Source organism: Neofelis nebulosa, chromosome 15, assembly GCF_028018385.1.
Source record: "Neofelis nebulosa isolate mNeoNeb1 chromosome 15, mNeoNeb1.pri, whole genome shotgun sequence".
In the NCBI taxonomy this organism is placed as follows: domain Eukaryota; kingdom Metazoa; phylum Chordata; class Mammalia; order Carnivora; family Felidae; genus Neofelis; species Neofelis nebulosa.
The window spans coordinates 13094499-13115389 of record NC_080796.1 but is presented as its reverse complement, the minus strand read 5'-3'; the positions used below and the strand labels follow the sequence as shown (position 1 = coordinate 13115389).

The 20891-nt window shown below is 40.3% G+C and overlaps 1 protein-coding gene across 12 annotated transcripts in view; it reads left to right on the top strand.

The window, feature by feature from the left end:
• The window catches only part of SDCCAG8 (SHH signaling and ciliogenesis regulator SDCCAG8), a 248601-nt gene that overhangs the window by 77429 nt on the left and 150281 nt on the right, over positions 1-20891 (top strand). For all 12 annotated transcript variants that reach the window (XR_009254275.1, XR_009254277.1, XM_058701165.1 and 9 more), the window contains 2 exons: positions 5860-5994; positions 8845-8961. Coding sequence is in view for 10 of the 12 variants with exons in the window: in XM_058701165.1 (XP_058557148.1) it covers positions 5860-5994; positions 8845-8961 (252 nt within the window). In the remaining 2 variants the exon portion in view is untranslated. The remainder of the gene's footprint in view (positions 1-5859; positions 5995-8844; positions 8962-20891) is intronic.

Below are 20891 nucleotides of genomic sequence, written 5' to 3'. Positions count from 1 at the left end.
TACCTCTTCAGCTTCTGCTGCATTTCAGCTTCTGTGCCCACAGCCAGTGGAATTACCATTGCTATGTCCTCCTTGTGCTAATTTTAGGGAATATTTGTTAGTTCTTATTCTCTTTATTTTTTTTATTTAAAAATTTTTTTTCAGTGTTTGTTTATTTTTGAGAGAGAGAGAGAGACCACAAGAAGGGGAAGGGCAGAGAGAGAGGGAGACACAGAAACTGAAGCAGGCTCCAGGCTCCGAGCCATCAGCACAGAGCCTGATGCAGGGCTCGACCTCACGAACTATGACATCATGACCTGAGCTGAAGTTGGACGCCCAACCGACTGAGCCACCCAGGTGCCCCAGTTCTTATTCTCTTTAAAAGATTCTCTTTCCAGGGCACCTGGGTGGCCCAGTTGGTTAAGCCTCTGACTGCTGATCTCAGCTCAGGTCTTGATCTCAGAGTGGTGAGTTCAAGCCCCAAGTTGGTCTCTGTGCTGGGCATGAAGCTTACTTTTAGAAAATAAATAAATGGAAGGTTCTCTTTCCTTGATTTCTTTGGATTTCTTGATTTGGGAGGATGATAATGTGTGCCTTTCAGTTTGCTCAGAGTTTAAAGTGTCTTTGAGACAATGAAGGAAACGCATCCAGAAAGCAACTTGATGGAAAGTTCTAGAGTTTAGCAGAGAGCATTATATTCTGATGTCTTTGGCATTAGAGTGGCTCCCGGTTTCATGTATGTGACATCGATTCCTAGATCCTCAGCTCTCTAGTGATCTCCTAAACCAGCTTCTCTTGCCAGGCCTCTCTCCTACGGGAGATTGCCCAACTCTGCAATCTCGCTGGCATTTTTGTCTCCATCCTCTCCCTTACCCTACTCATCATGAAGTCACCAAATTCTAGAGATTCAGACACCTAGGAGTTTCCCATTGCCCTGTCTCCCTGCCATGCATATCGTCACCCCTGGATGACTTCTACAGCCCCGAGCACTCTCCTTGCTTCCCGTGTCACCCCTAAGCCACAGCCAGGATGGTCTTTCTAAAACGAACCAGGCAATATGTCAGTCTCTTGCTTTGACATCCTTTCCTGTCTCCCTGCCTCTCCTTGGATAAGATTTTGGATCCTTTAGCATTGCACACAGATTCTGCATTTCTCTGGCTGTCTTTGGTTTCCCAGTCTCATCTCCCTTCACCTTTTTCCTTGCATCACCACCATCCTGCTCTACTATTTTTCTTTCAGGAGTTTCCATGTGCTTTGCCCCTTGCTTAGAGGAATCTTCTGCTCTGTGTCCTTCCTAACTGATCCTTCAGAGTTCTTCTTGAGACCACCTACTTTCAGAGATGAATTCGGAGTCTCTCCTATGGTCTCCTGTGACTCCGTTAATTGCAAATTCTTGTTGAATTGTTTGTCTCCCCCAGTTTACCACGAGTCCCCTGAATGTGTGGTCGCTTAACATCGTCATTGCTTGGCACATCCCACTCACATAAAATGTGCTCCATGTGTATTTGTTGAATGAATGAATGTAACACAGGGGAAGAAGAGAGGCCCTGTGCCATTGGAAACATGTGACTAAGAGGTTGTGAATTCAGAGGATCAGAACGGTCTGTGTCTGCCTGAGCTCATGGAAGATCTGGGGAGGAAGGTGGCATATGCACCTGTAAGTAGGATTCGGAAATACAGAGCATGAGGGAAGGGATGCTGGCTGGAACCAACAAGGATAAGGCGTGGAGGGAGGGGACTTTGTGAAGTGAGTGTTGTGCGTGTGACAAAGAACAGGACCAATAGCAAAGACCAGCTATTATTCACGCCTGGGAGACTCTTAATTTGGGGGCTGTTCAGTGGAAACCTTTAGCCCTGCTGAGCGGTTCCACTTGAAAAAAATATGGTGGTGAGAATTCCTGATAAGGAAGGACAAAGGAAGGCCAAGAGTGCCAGGCAGCATTCCAGGTGCTCTTGTATAACACAGCCTCTTTCTTAACACTAATAATTATTCCAGGAGCAAAAGTGGCAACAAAAGTACAATGTATGGCTGAGACCCAGTCATGTGTCTTGCCCTCAGTGAGCCTTGGCTGGCATTTCATCTTGAGGTCCTGCCCTAAGTAAAGTGTCTGAATGAAGAGCTGAAAGTGCTTCTCACATTCTGGCAAGTGCTGTCACCAGGAAATGGCAGAAAGTGGCTTTGGAGTCAAAGGATTCAGAGTTGAATCCAGTCTGACCTTTGTGTGACCTTGAACAATTCTTTTAACCTCGCCAGATTTCAGAGGAGTAAATAATGGAGTTGATCTACTCAAGGAACTGATGGGCTTAAATAAGAATGTCTCGGAAGTACCTGATGTACCTCGCTTAGAGCGGACATTTAATGGCTTTCAGCTTGAGGCTAGTATCATTCTTACTGCACAGAAGGAGGAGTAGGCTGAGAGGATGGAGTTCTTGCACCTGCGTATTAGCAAAGCAGGCAGATTTGAATATAAAGCCTGGCTCTCCTTTTTATTCATTAGCTTGAATGCACGTAGGCAAATTTCTGAATTTTCAGAATCTCCTGGGTTTTTTTCAACTGAAAAATTAATCCCATATAATTCCTTCTCCAAGGGGATTAAAAGAGAGAACGTGTATCCCACTGCCTAGCAGAGGAAGTGTATCCGAGAGAGAGACAGAACAGTTCATCCTAACGCTGGGAGAGCTCTGTAGTTTGTGCTAAAGAGCCCCCTCTCGCCGCCCCCCATTTCCTAGCAGTAAGGAACGCTTGTAAGACTTTTAGGCTTTCCTTCTCTCTTTTTGTTCTTTTTTTCTTTTCTTTCTTCTTACTCATTCTCATTAAATTTCGTGTGTGTGGGAAGCTCTCGGAGAGCAGATGTCTTCTACCTAGACAGATTTCGAATCATTCCCCCATGAGCAGGACTTGCTGTGAGTTTGTTTGCTGTCTTCTGTTATGGTCCTTGGCTGCACTGAGCCCCTATGTTTGTTAGTTCAGTGGGCCATTGATCATATTTATTGAGCGCCCCCTATGGTCTACCCATTTTTTTCAGTTGGTTCCCTTGATAATAGTCCATCACTAGAATTCTTAACTCTTGCACCCGTTGTATAGTGAGTACCACTTTCTACCGTGTTCAGTACACTAGGGACCACCTTTGTATAGAGATTTCCATCAAGCTGTCCCAGCCTGGGTGTCCTTGTCTCTTGCTTGCCCCTGTCAAAGTTTAAAGGACTTGCCTGATGTCAACGCCCCGGACATCCAGCAGTGTTGCAGCTGTCCGTGTTACTTGTGTCTCCACAACAGATGTGGATGGAGACGCTCCTGCGGTGTAATGTTGACTTCCAGATGGTGGGCGTGGGGAAAAAGGAGGTGTGACAACAGGAGCGGAGGCCTCAGGAAGTGGGTGACAGGAGGGAGCAGACAGGTAGTGGGCAGAGGGAAGAAGTGATGGGTGGCAGAGGGAGGGAGTCAGATGGAAGGAATGTGATTTGTTACACGCTTATTATAGAAACTGACTCAATTTACAGTTAGCAGGTAAATGTCTGCATATTTACTGCAAAAACCACCAATGTTAATATGTTTACAATAAGATACATCTTCACACAAATATGATTTTTAGTAGCTGGTAATTAAAGTTTGCTGCTGTGGTATGGTTCCAGAGAAGCTAGAATTACATTCATAATATGGATACTCATGAACCTGAATTTTCAAATTAAGGATATAAATTAATCTTGTTATTTGCTGCATTTAACTTCTTTTGAATTTCAATTTCAAGTTCAGATTATAATGTGAATTAGAATCATTTGTAGCTGGGTATTAGTAAAAGTAGCTTTATGTGCAAATTGGACTTTTAGCCAATCTTTCAACCATAAGAAGGACATGTAAACAAACCATAAGTCAAATACACAATTCCCCACAATCGCCAGAAAAGTTAATGAATGTATCTACCATTTAATTAGAAAGTAGCTACCAGGGCTGATTATTTCATATGTGTCAACTTTAGTTCGTTATGTAATTCAAAGGCAATCTTGATCTGTGTCACAAAATCCGAGTTATTGATTTCAGTTGTGAAAACTGAGTTCACACCCATGTCAGTGTGCAACGGTAGATTTAAAATGTTATTTCAATTTTGTTATGAGTTCTTGTTTACCAGATTAAAAACTGATAGATATCTCTGCGTGTTTCACTCTTTTTTTTTTTTTTTTTTTTAATTTTTTTTTTTTAACATTTATTTATTTTTGGGACAGAGAGAGACAGAGCATGAACGGGGGAGGGGCAGAGAGAGAGGGAGACACAGAATCGGAAGCAGGCTCCAGGCTCTGAGCCATCAGCCCAGAGCCCGATGCGGGGCTCGAACTCGTGGACCGCGAGATCGTGACCTGAGCTGATGTCGGACGCTTAACCGACTGAGCCACCCAGGCGCCCCTCTGCGTGTTTCACTCTTGAGGAAGGTAGCGTTTCTTCTTCACGTCAAAGCTGCTAATACAAATAAGAAATTAAGAGTCTAGGAAATTTTGACTTACTGGAGCAGAGTAAAATGTAACCACAAACAAAAAAAACCTGTAAAATGGGTTGAATCTAAGACCTAGAAAGCATTTCTCACCCTGAGAAGAAAAACTAAGAACCTGAGATCCGTAGAGTGGAGTGCTCCTCAGAAGAGCTGTTCATTCCAGTGATCCATTCCGCAAACATTTGGTGAGGAATACGCCCTTGAGCAACTTGCAGTCTAACGTGGAAACAGGCAACTAAACAGAGTGAGATAAGTACGTCGTTGGAAGCGTGCAGACCTTGCAGTGTGATGGAGATATATAGAAGCTGTTGTGGGAGCCATACACCAGAGTGAGAGTCGAGATATGAAACCACAGGACTGCATGAGCAGCAAATCCGTGAGAGTGGATGTCAGCTGCAAACAGCAGACATGGCCACCCCAGGACACAATAGCTGAATAGCAACCCTGAGTGCATCAAGGGCTCCTATTCTGTGCTGGGAACAAGGGGTCAAAGAAACTTCCTGGAGGAGAGGGGATAATGGCTGAGAGGGGAAATAACAGGAGCGCTGGTGGTTTTGTGTAGCAAAGTGAAGTGCATAGAGCCTCCTCTGTTGGTGTTGGGGGGAAGGAGAGTAGGATCCATTGAATCTCCGTTGCTCTCTCTAAAGAGATCTGCCTCTCCAGCTCTCCCGACCAGTCCTTTTATCCTTCCATGTGAGAGAAGAGTTCAAGACTTCTCTGATTGCTTGACATCGCCCCTGAAATTTATTTGTATCAGCCTCTTCCACAACTTTTCACCTTAAAGTCTCAACCCAAACTTTGACTTTATCATCTTGTTATGTATTTCCCCAAACGAGGGTAGAGACCCAGGAATAAATGGGAAGGAAGTACATATTTGAGTCATGGGGGACGGGTGAGTGGAGGAGGTGGAAAAATGGACCTACCCGATCCACAGAGAAATGATCTAAGAGTGAACCCAGTGGCCACGTGAAGACTATTAATTCAAGATTTTTTTTTTTACATAGTGTCTTATTAGTCTGAGGTGCACCATACAATGATTCAGCAGTTCTATACGTTGCTCTGTGCTCATCAAGAGAAGTGCACTCTTAATCCCCTTCACCTGTTTCACCCATCACCCCTCCCCCCCCCATCTACCTCCTCTCTGGTAACCACCTGTTTGTTCTCTGTATTAAGGAGTCTGTGGTTTTTTTGTCTCTTTTTTCCCTTTCTTTTGTTTCTTAAGTTCTACGAGTGAGATCATACGGTATTTGTCTTTCTCTGACTTACCGTCTCTAGGTCGATTCACGTTGTTGCACGTGGCAAGATCTCATTCTTTCTTATGGCTGGGTCATCAGTGTTCTCAATATTTATTTTGTCAAATGCCATTATCATTTAGGACTTTCATTTCCTCCTATAGATATTGTCCCTGTCTCAAAATATTGCCCAACTGGAGGTCCAGGTTGAAAAGGTTACAAGAGAGAAGATTTCAGCTATTAATCAACTAGAGGAAATTCAAAACCAGCTTGCTTCCAAGGAAATGGATGTCACAAAGGTACAAAGGGAGATTCTAGTTTATAATTTTTTCTAATGCACAAAACTCAGAAAGAAGCACGGAATAGAAAGGTTTTGTTATTTAAGACAGAAAAGGTCCACCTAATGGTCATTAAGCAAACATTTACTTATTACTGGCAGGCCCTTTGATGAGTGCTGAAAATACAAAGATGAATTAGACACAAATAATGTCCTTGAAGAACTCAAAGTGGCTGAGACAGACTTGTCATTAAGCAAGTTTCACTACTTTAGTCATTGAAAGTGTGATAATCCCAGCATCTCTAAATTAGACAGTTAGGAAAAATGTTTGCCAGAGATAGCATTGGTTTGCTCCCCACAAAAATAGTAAAAGACATATATATATATACAACACCAAGAGTGTGCTTAAAATAAAAAATTTTCTACTTCCCATTCCTTTTCATACCTGGTCCTTAATATCAAGGTTCTCACACTAAGTGTCTTATTTTATTGGCCCTTAAATTTATACTTCAAAACATCACAGTGTCTGCACTTTGGGCATCACAAACTTGTGAACCAAGAACTAAAATGTTTAATAGTCTCAACTGGCCCACTGTAAGGTACATATTTATGAAACACGAGAAGTCCATGTAGATATCAGTAAGCAGTTGCCTTAAAACTAAGAAACTACGTGTGAGCACGCATGATGTAATAAATTAAATGGATATATTTTTTACCAGAATGTACACGGATAATTTTGTTTGCAATGTATACCCTTTTCATATCGCATTTTAGCTATCAACATATTTTCCTAAATGTTGACACATTTGTAATGCCAATGTTGCTTTATAATTTAGTAATTGCAATTGCCTTTAATATAGAGAAGAAACAAAGCCCATTTTTTTCTTTTTTTCCCTTGAATTTCTTTAATTCACCATTTGCTTTCTAAAATTCAAGTTAGCCAATATAGAGGTTTAAAGCTATCATATTTGCCAATATCATCAGCGTGTTTGTGTGGAGGCTAAGGGTAAATGTAAGGGAGTTGGGATAGAGGGGTGACAGTGGTTAATCCAGATTTAGGGAGAAAGCTGTGGTGAGTGTTCAGTCCATTGTAGGGAGAGAACTTTCTTTTGAAACATGTACAGTCGAGATGCCTCTTCTATCTTTAGAACTGTCCAAAAAAACACTCCAGCATCAGAAGGGTGCCTTGAGGTGGCTCCAACCCTGAGATGAAATCATTCTACTTCAGTTTAATTCGTCAGTTTATTTTAGATGAAATTCAAGTGTCATGGATAAACTTAGCAGATGCTAACGTGGAAGCAGTAAGGCAAGGGAACTTTAAAAATAAAATTAAGGGATAAAATAATTTTAAATAAAACTTAATGCCTAGGCATTTATTATTACACAATAATTATATGTTGGTATTAGGTTTGAAACACCATGGCTGTGTAATTATTATTTCCTGGCATCAATTTGTTTTTTTTTTTCATTTCATTCATGTATATACATCGAATAGGTTGGAATAGTGAAGAACCAAGAAAGAAAGGGAATTAGGGCCCCTCTAATTTTTTTCGGTCATTCTTCATTTTAAACTTTATTTAGCTTTAAAATTAGTAAGTTTTTATAAATTACTAGTGTTTTTGAAATGGGAGGGGTCACCTCTGACACATTCAAGGCATTTGAATTTGAACTTCAAGTAGAATTTTCAGTAATTGTATTCTTTTCCTAGTATTTTGAGGGCCACTGGGGAGAAACTTACTGACTTTTTCCTCTGTCAGATTGGTTTATTTTTAAAAGTGTTTTTTTGTTTGTTTGTTTGAGCGTAGGAGATAGATGGAGGTTTTATAAGATTCTAATACCTCAGTAATGATAAAACTAATTTCTAAAGTTCTGATTGTATTTTTGGATAAATACCAAAATTGAAAGGTTTCAAGCACCTATAACCATTGGATGATACATAATTTTTAAAAACTTGTATTTGTAAATCAGAGACTGAATTAACAGACGTGTGTGTTAATCTCTTCAGGTTCTCAGTTATCTCAAAGGCTCAGAATTTCTTTAGATTTATCTGCTGAATTGCATTTACCAAATATATTTACCTGTGTGTAGAGCCCTTGTATAAAAAAAAATTTATACAAAAAAATTGTGTAAGGGATGATACACAACACTTTCAGGATGCTGTGTGTGTCCATTATTTAATGACATGTTAAAATCATTTCACTTAAATGTATGTTTTCCGTTTATGTTGAATGCTACAGTTATAAATGCAGAGTGTGCATGGTTCCAGTCTATGACTCTTACGAGACAGTGTTTCTTAATTTAAGTGCATAGCACTGTGCACAAGATTGACATTATCTGAGAGATTGTAGTGAATACTAAGGACCACTGCACACCTAAATACCGATCATATAGCCTATTAGCAGAGAGAAAAATTCCTTTATAAATTTCTTAAATAAAAGCCTAACTGATCAAATCTTTAAGGGAAACCTTTGTTTTATAGAATGTCTGTTTAACTGTAATAATTTGAATGAGTATTGATATAGCTTAATATTTTAGTTAATGATTTCACCTAGTTAAGATTGAGGTGATAATGCATTTTGGATAATAGCGTGCAATTGAAACGATTTTTCCCACAAAAAAATCTTGGGCACATTACTTAAATTTGTCAATACATTTCTTTATCTGTAATCTGAAGTTGTTAAACTCAGTAGTACCTGATACTGCCTTCGCATCTTAACAGATTACATTGAATATTCTAAACAGAAAATGCCATTCTTAGAAGAGTTCTATTGTATTTTATTTATATGACCTCTAGGGGGCACCAAAAGATCTAATTGCAGGCATTGCCTGGTAGATTCCAGCAGCTATTGATGTAGTTTTTACAATCTAACAGGTGTGTGGGGAAATGCGCTATCAGTTGAATAAAACCAAAATGGAGAAGGATGAGGCAGAGAAGGAGCACAGAGAGTACAGAGCAAAAACTAAAAGGGATCTTGAAATGAAAGATCAGGTAAGAGATGACAAGGGTAACTGCAGCAATTAAAGACCTAATTAAAGACGTAAGTTATTTATTTCTATTATATTGCTTCTAACTAAAGGAACAATCCAGTTTATTCTATTAAAAGAATTTCATTTCTAGTTGCCTAAAATTATCACCTTTCACATGAAATGGTGAGAATACAGCCGCATGCATATAAAATCCCAATCTGACAGGTCATAAATAATACATTTGGATATGTGTATCTATTACTTACAAAAGTAAAAAAAAAAAAAAAATGTTCTAATGCACAGTTTGAACCTAAAATATACGTACATAAAGTTCTTGAAAGATGCCAACTTGAATCCAATTTTAAGTGAAAAAGTTTAAAATTTGTAAGATGAGATGAGTTGATATGTAAATATGTCAATCAAATTGATTGTTGGCAGAGTGAAACCAGTTTTAACTAAGATAACCATGAATACGTTTGCCTAAATACAGGGAAATTAGAAATGTTAGGGGAAAATGCTGCTTACTTCAGTCTCAGCTGAACAGATGTTTTATGTTATATCTTTGTTGAGATCGTGTAGATACTCCAATTTTAATTGTCGACAAGGATAAAGTTTTTAGAGAGGCAATTCTAATAGACTCACTTTGGATTTTCTATTTTTATGTTACAGTACAGAACATTGGAGGCTCTCATTCTTTATATTCAGCAAAAGCAGATTGATAAATCTATTCCATTAAAATGAGTTCTCAGTGTCAATATTTTTTTTAAAAAAAACACCACAATTTAAAAGTAGGTAGCTCTTGGTAAATTTTTTCAAAACATATTTCTAGTTCAAAGCATTGTATTATACTTTCCAGCATATTTTCCCTTTCAACCCCATCAACTTTCTATGCAGATGACACAGAGACAGTTGGGAAAAGTATTAAAAATGAAAGTGTTAATGAAATTTAGTACAAAAAGTTTTTCAAGGCATAGCTGAAATCTCTGGCATTAAGTTAACATCTGAACAACCAAAATCAGATTCTGCTTTTGTGCCGCTATATTCAGACTTTAATTTTCAGAATTTTCATTACTAACATGTAGGGATAATGAAACTATTTCATGACATCCAGTTGGGGGCGTGCCTGATAGTAGAATTGAAAATCCTCTCTGTCCTCGACTGAAGGACTAAGACTACCACACCAAACGGAACTTAACTTTCCTTTCCTTTCCTTTCCTTTCCTTTCCTTTCCTTTCCTTTCCTTTCCTTTCCTTTCCTTTCCTGATGTATTTTGACTTTTTTTTTTTTTAAGGGTATCATCTTGGTTTGCTCACTAGCATTATTATATACTTTTGTAATAGTATTTTATATCATCTGCCCAATATAACATCTTGGACTAACTGGAAAAACAAATAGGAAGAGTGTCTGAGTTATTTAAAATTACAGGATAATGTTCCAGAGAGAAAAAACACTATAGGAATAATAAGATTAGCATATCACTTGTAAATGAATAACGTGTAGAAGTGTTTGTAGTATTTGTCTTTCAGAGCTTATAGCTCTTGGCAATTAACCAGCAATGATGTGGAGGCTAAGGTTGCACGATTTTAAAAGGAGCCGTTTCCATTTGTAAACCATTTCCTGCTACATAGTGAAACATTAGCAGTTTTCATAATGATTTCCAGTGTTTTTAGATAAAGATGTGCCTTCTCAGGAGGTCAGAGGGTTAGGAATAAAACCTTGGAACGGTTACAAGATGCTTGTGATGTGATGTGCTCGTTACCATTTTCTCTTGGACAGAATGTGAGGAAATCTTATAGGTACTCTTTGTAACTATTTTGTATCAAACAGACAGTTTCTGAAAAGAAAGGAGTGGTGTCTCATTCCGAGGATGATCTGGACGAGCAAAGCAGCAATTGTTCTTTGGTCTTTCAGCCATGACCTGACCTTCTGTCCGCAAGACCAAAGAGCTCCTTTGCTTGCCCACCATCTGCACTCAAGAGAGAAATTTACATTCAACTTTTAAAAGCTGGGCATGTCGAGCATTTATCTGAAATACTTATAATAATATAAAGTGTATTTAACTTTTAGAGTGTTACACATCACACAATTGAGCATGACAAGGCCATCTCTAGCTTCACAAACAAAGTGTTCCTTGTAATATAGTCATTTTATTCATATTTTTGTTAATCTGGACTCTTGATACATTTTTAAAGTAGGTGGGAAACTGTGAGATTGGAATGTGGTAAGAACAAGAGCTTTTTTGATGTCTACAAAATAGGGCAAATGGTTGAGCACCAAAATCATTTTCTTTGTGACCCGAGCCTTGACTCTGGCATAATTAGAAGGAAGGGTTAGGGGACTAACAATAGCGATCTCTTCCTCCCACTTTCTCCTTTTCTTCTTTATATTGTGTCAGGAACCCATGGGCGGATTATCCTTCCCATCAACTCCTTTGTATCACATCAGCATAGAGCGGCCCTGCCAGCCCGAGAGGACGCTTCTTGAACTAAAAAAAAAAAAAAAAAAAAAAAAAAAAAAAAAAAAAAAGACATTTGGTTTGGAGGAGAATGAAAAATCTGTACCCTGATTTTTATTACAAATTTTTTGTAAGCAACAGGTACACACACACACACACACTCCATTACTGGAATTTAAAAACATACAAAGAGAATGTTAATATGAACTCCCACATCTCCATCACCTAGGCTTACCATTTTGCCAATTCTTTTCCATCGATCTCGTGGGTTTTTTTCCTCTCTTCCTCCTTCGTCTTTTTTGTCGCCTTTGTCGTCTGTTTCTTCCTCTTCTCTCCCGAATTCTGTCTTCTTCCCCCATTGCTCCTTTTGCTGAAGTATTTGAGGCAGATCTCAGACATGATGTTATTTCACTCATGAACCCCTCAGTGTGCATCTATGAAGGATATTTTTTTTCATAACCACCAGGTCGTCATCACACATGACAATACCAACAATAATTCTTTAATATCTGATAATGCCAAGCCCATATTCACACTCCTCTGACCATCTTAACAATGTCTGTTTTATGGCTGTTTTTTTAGAACCAGACAGACAGGAGCATTTTTGTGTGTCAGAATGTTATGGTTTGATCTTCTTTCACAGGAGATAAAGGGATATCTCAGCAAAATTTCAACTTTCTTTATCTGTTGTTGTCTCATTAAATTTCACACATATATTTTGATTGTGCTCTGAATTTATAAGGTGCGTCAGCATCATTCTAAAGAAATATGAATTAATCCTAGAGCCAACTGTCTGAAGGAAAATGGCTACCATGTCGCAACCCCAATAGTCATATCCTGAAGTGAGCCCTGTAGAGTCTGAAAGACAAATTTTGTAATTAATTCAGTCTTACATTTAAGATTCAGGAGTGTGACTGGAAGCCCATTACAAAGGTTATGGCCGATGAAGAAGTGAAAGTTTCTTTGTCACCTTCCATTCTGGTAGATGAATCTCTGAAGGTGGTTCTTCAGAGCTAAAAGGTTTGATCAGGGCATAGTATAAACAGAAAATGCAGTAATTTCAAATGCAGGGGAAAAGTGATGTTTTAAAGGTATTAAAATATAAAAATTTTCCTTTCTTTTATAACCTTTCTCTCTCCCCCTGTCCCTTTCTCTCTCTCTCTCTCTCTCTCTCTCTCTCTCTCTCTCTCCCCCTCTCTCTCTCTCGCCCAGTTATGGTGTTTTCTATTTGCTGTTTAACTTTGGATGATCTCCAGCACAGGGCTCCCCGGGGTGGGGGGTGGGGTGAGCAGTGGGGAGACCTACCTGGTAGCTGGATCAGGGTAAGCAGAGGCTGTATATTGAGGCCACTGGGTGTTGTCGGAGGCAGGGATGTAGCCACCTCTGTGTCCTGCCCTGTGATGTCAGGGGCACACACCCTCAACCCCATCTTCTCCAGGTTCACATCTGGGCTCCTGTCAGAGGCAGAGCATGACAGCAGTACACGACCCCACCCCCACACCACTCCCATGACCTGATTCCACCCGAGACACAGGGCAGGATCACAACACAGCTCGGGCCAGACGAGGGAACTGCAGGGGAACAGGTGTCTGAGGACCGTCTCGGGGCTGCTGTGAGGCAGGGAAGGGACAAGACCGCGGACCCGAGCAGCAGCGCCACTGCCTCCTCAGACTTTCCTGACAAAACACAAGTGCCAATATATAGTCATGAAGAAGTTTGAGAGGTCGACCACAGAGCGCTAAACGGCAGGCTTCTCAACACGGGGCCCCATCTGCCTGCACCCATCACACGCCCGTGATGGTGCCAAGGCAGTGGGAAGAGGTAGGCAGAGGTGTGGTGTGCTGCTGCACATACGTGCACTCCCACTGACACACGCAGACGTGGAGGAGTGTGTAACACGCCCGCGGGCCCCGTACCCGTAACCGACGGCTCATGGGCCGAATCGACCGACTGTCTGTTTCGACAAATAGTTGTGTTAGAACACGGCCACATCCATTCGTTCTCTATTGTCGACGGCTGCTTTCCTGCTACACAGAGTTGAGTTGTGGCGGAGACACTCGAGCCCACGGAGACTGAAACATTTACGCTCTGAGCCCTTATGGACCAAGTCGGCCAGCCCCGGCCCTGGGTATAGAAATAGAACTGTATGTCTTCAGGTGCTCATTGCCTTACTAAACGGTGGAGCTTGGGTTCAAAGAGTCCTCAATCTTCGATGATAACTTAATGGTTTTAGAGTATTTCTCAGTGCAGCACGTGGCCTCTTCCGTGGCCTCTTCGTCATCTCATGACCTTTGCCAAATGAGTGTGTGACTGCTTATGGTGTCATCATCTTAGTGGTGGCACATGGTGTAATAATGGCTTAGGTGAGAGTATAAATATAAAAGTTGCTTTGCAGCACAATTTCTTTTAGGTTGGTACAGTTTTTTTCAGATAAGACTTTTTTTTTTTTCCCCCACCAGTATTGCATAAGTTATAACTTTGGAGTTGTAGCTACAACTGAGCAGGAGGCATTGAAGTTCAAAATTACTTGAGTGTGGTAATGAAAACAAATATTTTAGGGTAGGGCACATATAAAAAAGAAATAGATCAGAAAATTTTGGCTAGAAAAATCGGGCCAAACAAGAATTTGAACTCCTATCTACAGCAGTATGATTCAGCACTTTAGTACTGACGTCATACGTGGACTGTTTCAATGGAGGAATTATTTCTGAAGTACAGTTGACTTATTTAAATTGTTGCAAGACGTGCATCTGTTCTGTATGGCTTTGGGTAAAGATGAGAAGAAGGCTTCAAAGTCCTAAAAGGATGTCCTACTGAAGGGCAGAGAAATAAAGACAATGAAGAAAAGTTGAAGAATTACACCTTTTTATTTCGAGAAGTCTAAATCTTCGCTACCTTCACGGGCTAGACAGATTCTTTCAGAGAGGAAGCTTAACACCTGTTTAAACGCCTTGATCCTCAATATGGAAAGAATAAGAAGAAAGCTATTTAATCACAGCAACTGGAAATCACAATAGCCTGAAATAAGAACTTTCTGAGAGTAAGATGATTGCAGTAGATTGCAGCAACAGGCAATGGAACTTTCTTCCCTGAAACTGCCAGTTTCAAACAATAAGAACAATATGCTGAAAACCCAGCAAATGGACCTCCGAGGTCCACTGTCTTCTACTGGATTGTGGGAGCATCCTCAGAATATTTCACTCCGATCTGTTCAAGTGGCTAGTAGTGGTATTTGTCTTTTCTGCTTGTCATTTAGCACCTACAGATTAAAGCGAAATCCTCCTCAGCTCTGTTCTCTGCTTTGTGTCTGTAAGGCCATGTGATCTCGTCGGAAGGCTTTGGGGGAGTATACTGAGATAATGGATAGCTTCTGGAGAGCTAGACTTGAGAGACTTTCCAACTACCACCGGCAGTCTCACTTCTGCCTCTGAAAGCTGACTGGGAGAGGGGCCACTTGGGCATGCCGTTAGCACGTGTAATCACTCGGTCCTGGTGATGACAGAGCTGCTCTCCAGTGTTCTTCACACCCTCTTCCAGCGCTGGAGGCTTAGCGCGTCCCTCTCCCTGCTCCTCACTCAGGCAGCAGCCGCGTGCGAGGGCTTGGCCTACCCAGGCCGGTGCAGGAGGCACCGAGGGGGAGCTAGCTGGAAGACCCAGGTCCTGCCCTGAGGGAGTTTATATTCTAGTTGAGGAGATGGGGTACACATTTGAACATGCCTACAAAAACCTTGCAAAGCAGCATATCGACAAGTGCAAATTAATGTAGTGTGAACTTCATGCTGGCTACAGCCCATGCGAGGCAGAATCTGGTTCCATGTGTGTGATGCAATAAAGCTTTTTTTTCTAGCATCTTCCCTAAGTACGCCCTAAAGCATTGTTCAGATAAATTTGTGTTCTTATCACAGCCTAACCAAGAATTGTGAGAAAATTCTTCAGCCTGGCGTATGTCTAATAAATCAGCCTCTTTTGTTCTTGTGCCGCGCGCTGCTTGAATGGGACAAATGGGATCATGTAAATAAAAATAAAATTCATTTAATAAAAGATTATTGAACTTCTGTTTTTTCTAAAACACCATGCAAAGTTAATTTCTTCATTTTGAACCGTAATTGTGTCGGTAAAATTACAAAATTAGTAGTTAAAAAGTAAGGTTTTTTTTGTTTTGTTTTGTTTTGTTTTTGCACAGAACAGTTTCCAAATCAATCCAGTGAGTAATACCAAGTTGGAGATTATTGGGACATTCATCATTTGGTAACTCTGTTAATGTTTTGGGCAGTACGTGTTTACCCCATTCATGAAAACCCAGTGGAAATTTATACGCTCAAAAAAGAGTTCTTTGATTCTCCAAGAGACATGGTAATGCTATTCACCATAATGATGTATTTTTTAAAGATCAAATGTGTAAGCAGAAACAATATATCTGAAGATAGCAACTTAGGGCTGTTCAGAGATAAGGGTACAAAGAGGATAGAAAACAAGCCAGTTTAGAAAGCATATGCCTTGTGGGGTAAACATTTAGAAATAAATGTCTTTGGATAGGAATATAAAACTGTAAAGTGAACTCAAGGAATTTTTGCTGTATTTTCAGTTTCACTGGATATACGTATTTTGGTCCTTAAAAAACTTTCTGCATGCTTCTTTTGACTTTAAAGGTTGGACCCACAGACCAACCTGCCACTCTTGGAGACCATCGTCTTGGGTACCAAGTCCGCAATAGGGGTAGCTACCAGATGGCCAGCAGCGTTTTGTGTGGCCACACTGGCCAGCAAGCTGGGAAGCGTTAGACATAGGGCAGCTATGTGTGCTTTTCCTTTTTTTACAGTCCAGAAATATTAGTACTGATACCCAGTGTAAATATTACTCATTACTACAGATGTACAACTTTTAAAACAATATTATATAAACATAAGCACATTCACAGAAGCCAATAATTCCATCACCCAGTAGAGCAAATTGTTTTCATTTTTCTGTTTTACCTTTTACTTTTGTCCATATGCATATATGGTATTTGCAAATAGCAAACATGCTACTTGGTAGAATTCTGGTTTTTGCTTATTTCACTTAACTATATCTCCAGCATTTTTATGTGTTACTTCCTATTCTTCGTAGTGATCACTTCAATATGGCCATGTACCTGTACTTTTAAAGGAAAGAATAATAAGTCAGGTTTGGGGGCGCCTGGGTGGCTCAGTCTGTTAACTGTCCAACTTCAGCTCAGGTCATGATCTTCCGGTCGGTGAGTTCAAGTGCCGCATCGGGCTCTGTGCTGACAGCTCAGACCATGGAGCCTGTTTCAGATTCTGTTTCTCTCCCTCTCTCCCTCTCGCTGTCTCTTTCCCCTTCCCCCGCTAATACTCTGTCTCTGTGTCTCTCTCTCAAAAATAAACAAACATAAAAAAAAAAAAAGTCGGATTTGGAATAGAACAGTCACTGTTACAAATTTAGAATTTTTTGCCCTAAACTTCACTTGTTGCTTTAATTCAGCAACCATATATTGCATGCACTGTGCCGGGCTGGAGCGCACTTCTGTTTTTTGGTTCTTAGAGAAGGGAAGATGTAAGGCAGGTATGCAAATAACTATATATCAGAGAGGTCCTAGTAACTATAATTAGCAAACTACATGGGGGGATGGGGATTTAGAAGAGGGAGAGATGGCATCCTTAAAGGATGGGTAGGACGTTGCCCATTAGAGATGAGAGAGGAAGGCATTTTGGTTGGAAGATCCAGTGTGGCAGCTTGAGCAAAGGAATGGGAACGGTGGGGTGGGCTGTGGAAAAGGAAGATGCATTCAAGGAACATATGTGTCTTTTGATTCCATAGCATGCTTGCATAACTGACCCCAACATCTCCAGTGCCATAGAAAATAGGCTTCTTTCTGTAAGGTTCAGAATCCCAGTGCAGTTCCCTATTATATAACATACTGCACGCCCTGCAGTCAGGCACAGAAGTCATGTTATATTTGGGGACTATTTGCATTGGTTTTTCATTTCCTTTGTAGTGCTTTCTACGTAATAAAATAATTTCAAGATTTTCAAATTTCAGATAGCATACAATAAAATGTCATTTTATAAATAATGTTAGAATCAAGTAGGATTAGTTTTTTTTTTAAAATAAAGAATTCACAGTTCCCTTAATGATTTGTAGAAGGTATCTTCAAATGATGGAAGATATCTTCAAATGATGGGGTCCTACTCGACCTTCGGACTGTGAGTCCAAAGACTTGACTTCTTGATTTGGCTTTTCGGATAACTTCCTGAGCAAACCTCTCAGAGCCTCACCTTCTTTCCCAGTGAAGTGAGAAGCTTGGGGAAGTGATAGCTAAGGTTTTCTCTAACTCAAAATTCCTCCATTTCCAGAAACACAGGAGATATTTCTCTGCCTCTCTTAATTATGAACTATTAATAAAATCAATATAAATCGCATGGAGTTTCAAGTGTCATTTCAAATATTCCAGTTATTCAGCTGATCTGATAAAAATGAAGTTTTACTGTCACCAATTTTAGATCATATTTTTTCATTATGATTAATAATAGGACAATAAAATGTCTAGCCTTTTAAACAGTTGAATTTAATTACAAGACAGACTTTAATTTGCAATAAGGATTAAAGCCCTACTCTGAATTAAGAATGAAGTTCTATTGGATACATTTCAGGCAACAGCACACTGTCCAAGGAAGTATTTTAGAGGAGTAGCCAGCTTTCCTGAAACCCGTGGAATGAAATATCCTCAGCTGGAGTTCCCGTGTGAACTCTCGATCCCCAGGATGACAAGGGTGTATTCCTGTTGGAGAATTATGATCCTAATAGCTTCCACTTGGTGCTCTAACAAAATGCAGTCCAGGAATGAAATGTGTGGCAGTTCTGGACCTAGGTGACCTAGAATATGATCATGTTCAATTTCTGTATTTTGATTTTTTTGTTAATCATCTGAATGAAAACAAAAAAAAAAAATACTTTTTAAAATTCTCTTAGAGATTTCATGTATCCCTGGAATGTTTCCTGGGCCCTCACTGGAGTCCGGTGTAAGTGACCGCCCCAGGCGGAGGTTATAGATATAACTCTGCAGATTCTAGATGTAACTGACTGTTAGTAAGTTGCAACATGTCTAGATTCTCCCATTATTCTTGTTAACAGACTGTCAAAGTAATTTAACCCTTTTTTGGTGTTAACATCTGTAGTTAGGTGGATCAGTTGTAGTCACATTTAGTTTTTAGGGAAAAGACAAGACAGCAGCAGTGTCCTTATTTCTTGCCTGCCTACAGCCTTCCTCATGAGGAATGGGAAATTGTTCTTTGTATCACATCTCTCTACTTACAACCGAAGTTCTGATGATCATTCCATCTCTGCTCTGCCTCTCTCCATGGTAATAAGTCATGCACCTGATAGCATCAGCCTGGCTTTGGAAATCATGAATCAAGCTGTGGTTGAAAGTTCCCACTGAAGTGCAGGAGAGTGCTCCTGTTTTCTTAGAGTGGCAGCTAGGGGAAAAAAAGAGAAGCAAATGCTTCTGAGGACACCTTAAGAAGATGGACTGAGGGGCGCCTGGGTGGCTCAGTTGGTTCAGCATCCGACTTCGGCTCAGGTCATGATCTCGCGGTTCGTGAGTTCAAGCCCCGCGTCAGGCTCTGTGCTGATGGCTCAGAGCCTGGAGCCTGTTTCAGATTCTGTGTCTCCCTCTCTCTCTGACCCTCTCCCGTTCATGCTCTGTCTCTCTCTGTTTCAAAAATAAATAAACGTTAAAAAAATTAAAAAAAAAAAAAAAAGAAGATGGACTGAAAAGAACTGTTCCACTTGAAAGTTTGTCTCTTCATTGCAAGTACCGCCTTTTCTTTTGGATCCTTCTTTCACTTGCTCAGAATTTTACATAGAAACCTGAATTCACTCATAGTGAGAGATAATTTTCATATCCTAATTTGAATTAGAAACTTTAGGGTATCATGTTCAAGTTGCCTCTCCACTGAAATTTATCATAGAATTATAGGACCGGGTCAGTGTTCCTTTCCTAAGTTACTGAAGGTCCACTCTCTGTATAGTGATTGAAGCCATACAAGGGTTCGTATAGCAAGAACCAGATATGTTTTAATCGAAAGGTGGAGTTAAGATAATGGATCAAACATCTATTTATGTCTATATTTTATTTTTAAAAAAATTTTTTTAACGTTTATTTATTTTTGAGACAAAGAGAGACAGAGCATGAATGGGGGAGGGGCAGAGAGAGAGGGAGACACAGAATCGGAAGCAGGCTCCAGGCTCTGAGCCATCAGCCCAGAGCCCCATGTGGGGCTCGAACTCACGGACCGCGAGATCGTAACCTGAGCTGAAGTCGGACGCCCAACCGACTGAGCCACCCAGGCGCCCCTGTCTATATTTTAAAATCTATGAGTGGATATTGATCTTTGTATGTATCTTGCTAACATGTCATACAAGAAGTATGACTAGCTGATGATGACAACCAGTCTTAAGTCTCTAAATGCTGAATTTAGGATACCTTAGACTTACCTCATCAGCTGGAAGAGAAGGGAGGACCCTAGAGTTGTCTCAGTTATAAAAACAATAAGAGAGGGGTGCCTGGGGGCTCAGCTGGTTAAGCATCTGACTTCAGGATGTGACTTCAGGTCATATCTCACCGTTCCCGAGTTCGAGCCCCACGTAGGGCTCTGTGTTGACAGCTTAGAGCCTGGACCCTGTTTTGGATTCTGTGTCTCCCTCTCTCTCTGCCCTTCCCCCACTCATACTCTGTCTCTCTCTCTCTATCAAAAATAAATCAACATTTAAAAAACAATTTAAAAAAAAGAGAAAAGAAGAGTAGAGGGAAAGGGAGGAAAAAGGAGGAGAAAATGAAAAAGATTTTAGAAAGCATTCTATAGACATTTACACTAAGAATAACTCGGCTTTCCATTAGACTCTAACTCAGGAAAGGCAAACATGACCACAGACCCATCCATTATGTTCCATCAGCAGTTTCAGGAGGGATCCATAATAATAGATTTTTTAAAACTAGAATTGCTATTATAACCACCTTCTCCCCACTTCCTCTCCCCTAAATCATTACTGGTTGTTGAGAGTAATTCCATATAGCTTGGCATTTTTCAGAAGATGCTTTTTAATCACATAGCAATAAAATTGATGGAGGTGATTTTTTTCATTACCTCCCTCATTTCATTGGCCACATGTGAAAAACCAGAGTTGGAGGGCCTCAGGTCATAAGGAGCAATGGCTTCATGGGCACTGAGAGCCAGAAAGTGTTTAATGACTTAAGCTGTCCCCTTCATGTTGTAGAGGTTTAGACTGCAGGGGAGCACAGAATGATTATCTCACTTTTATGCACTACTTTGTTTAATATTACTGATAAACTGTTATATGTCACTCACAAATAGTCACTGGGGTTGCAGTAGGATATATTTAAATAAACTATGTGTATTGCTCATACAACTCTTCTAGTCTGGTGAGGAGGTGAAATGTGACAAGGTGGGGGCTCAGTGCAAGGGGTGGCATCCTGT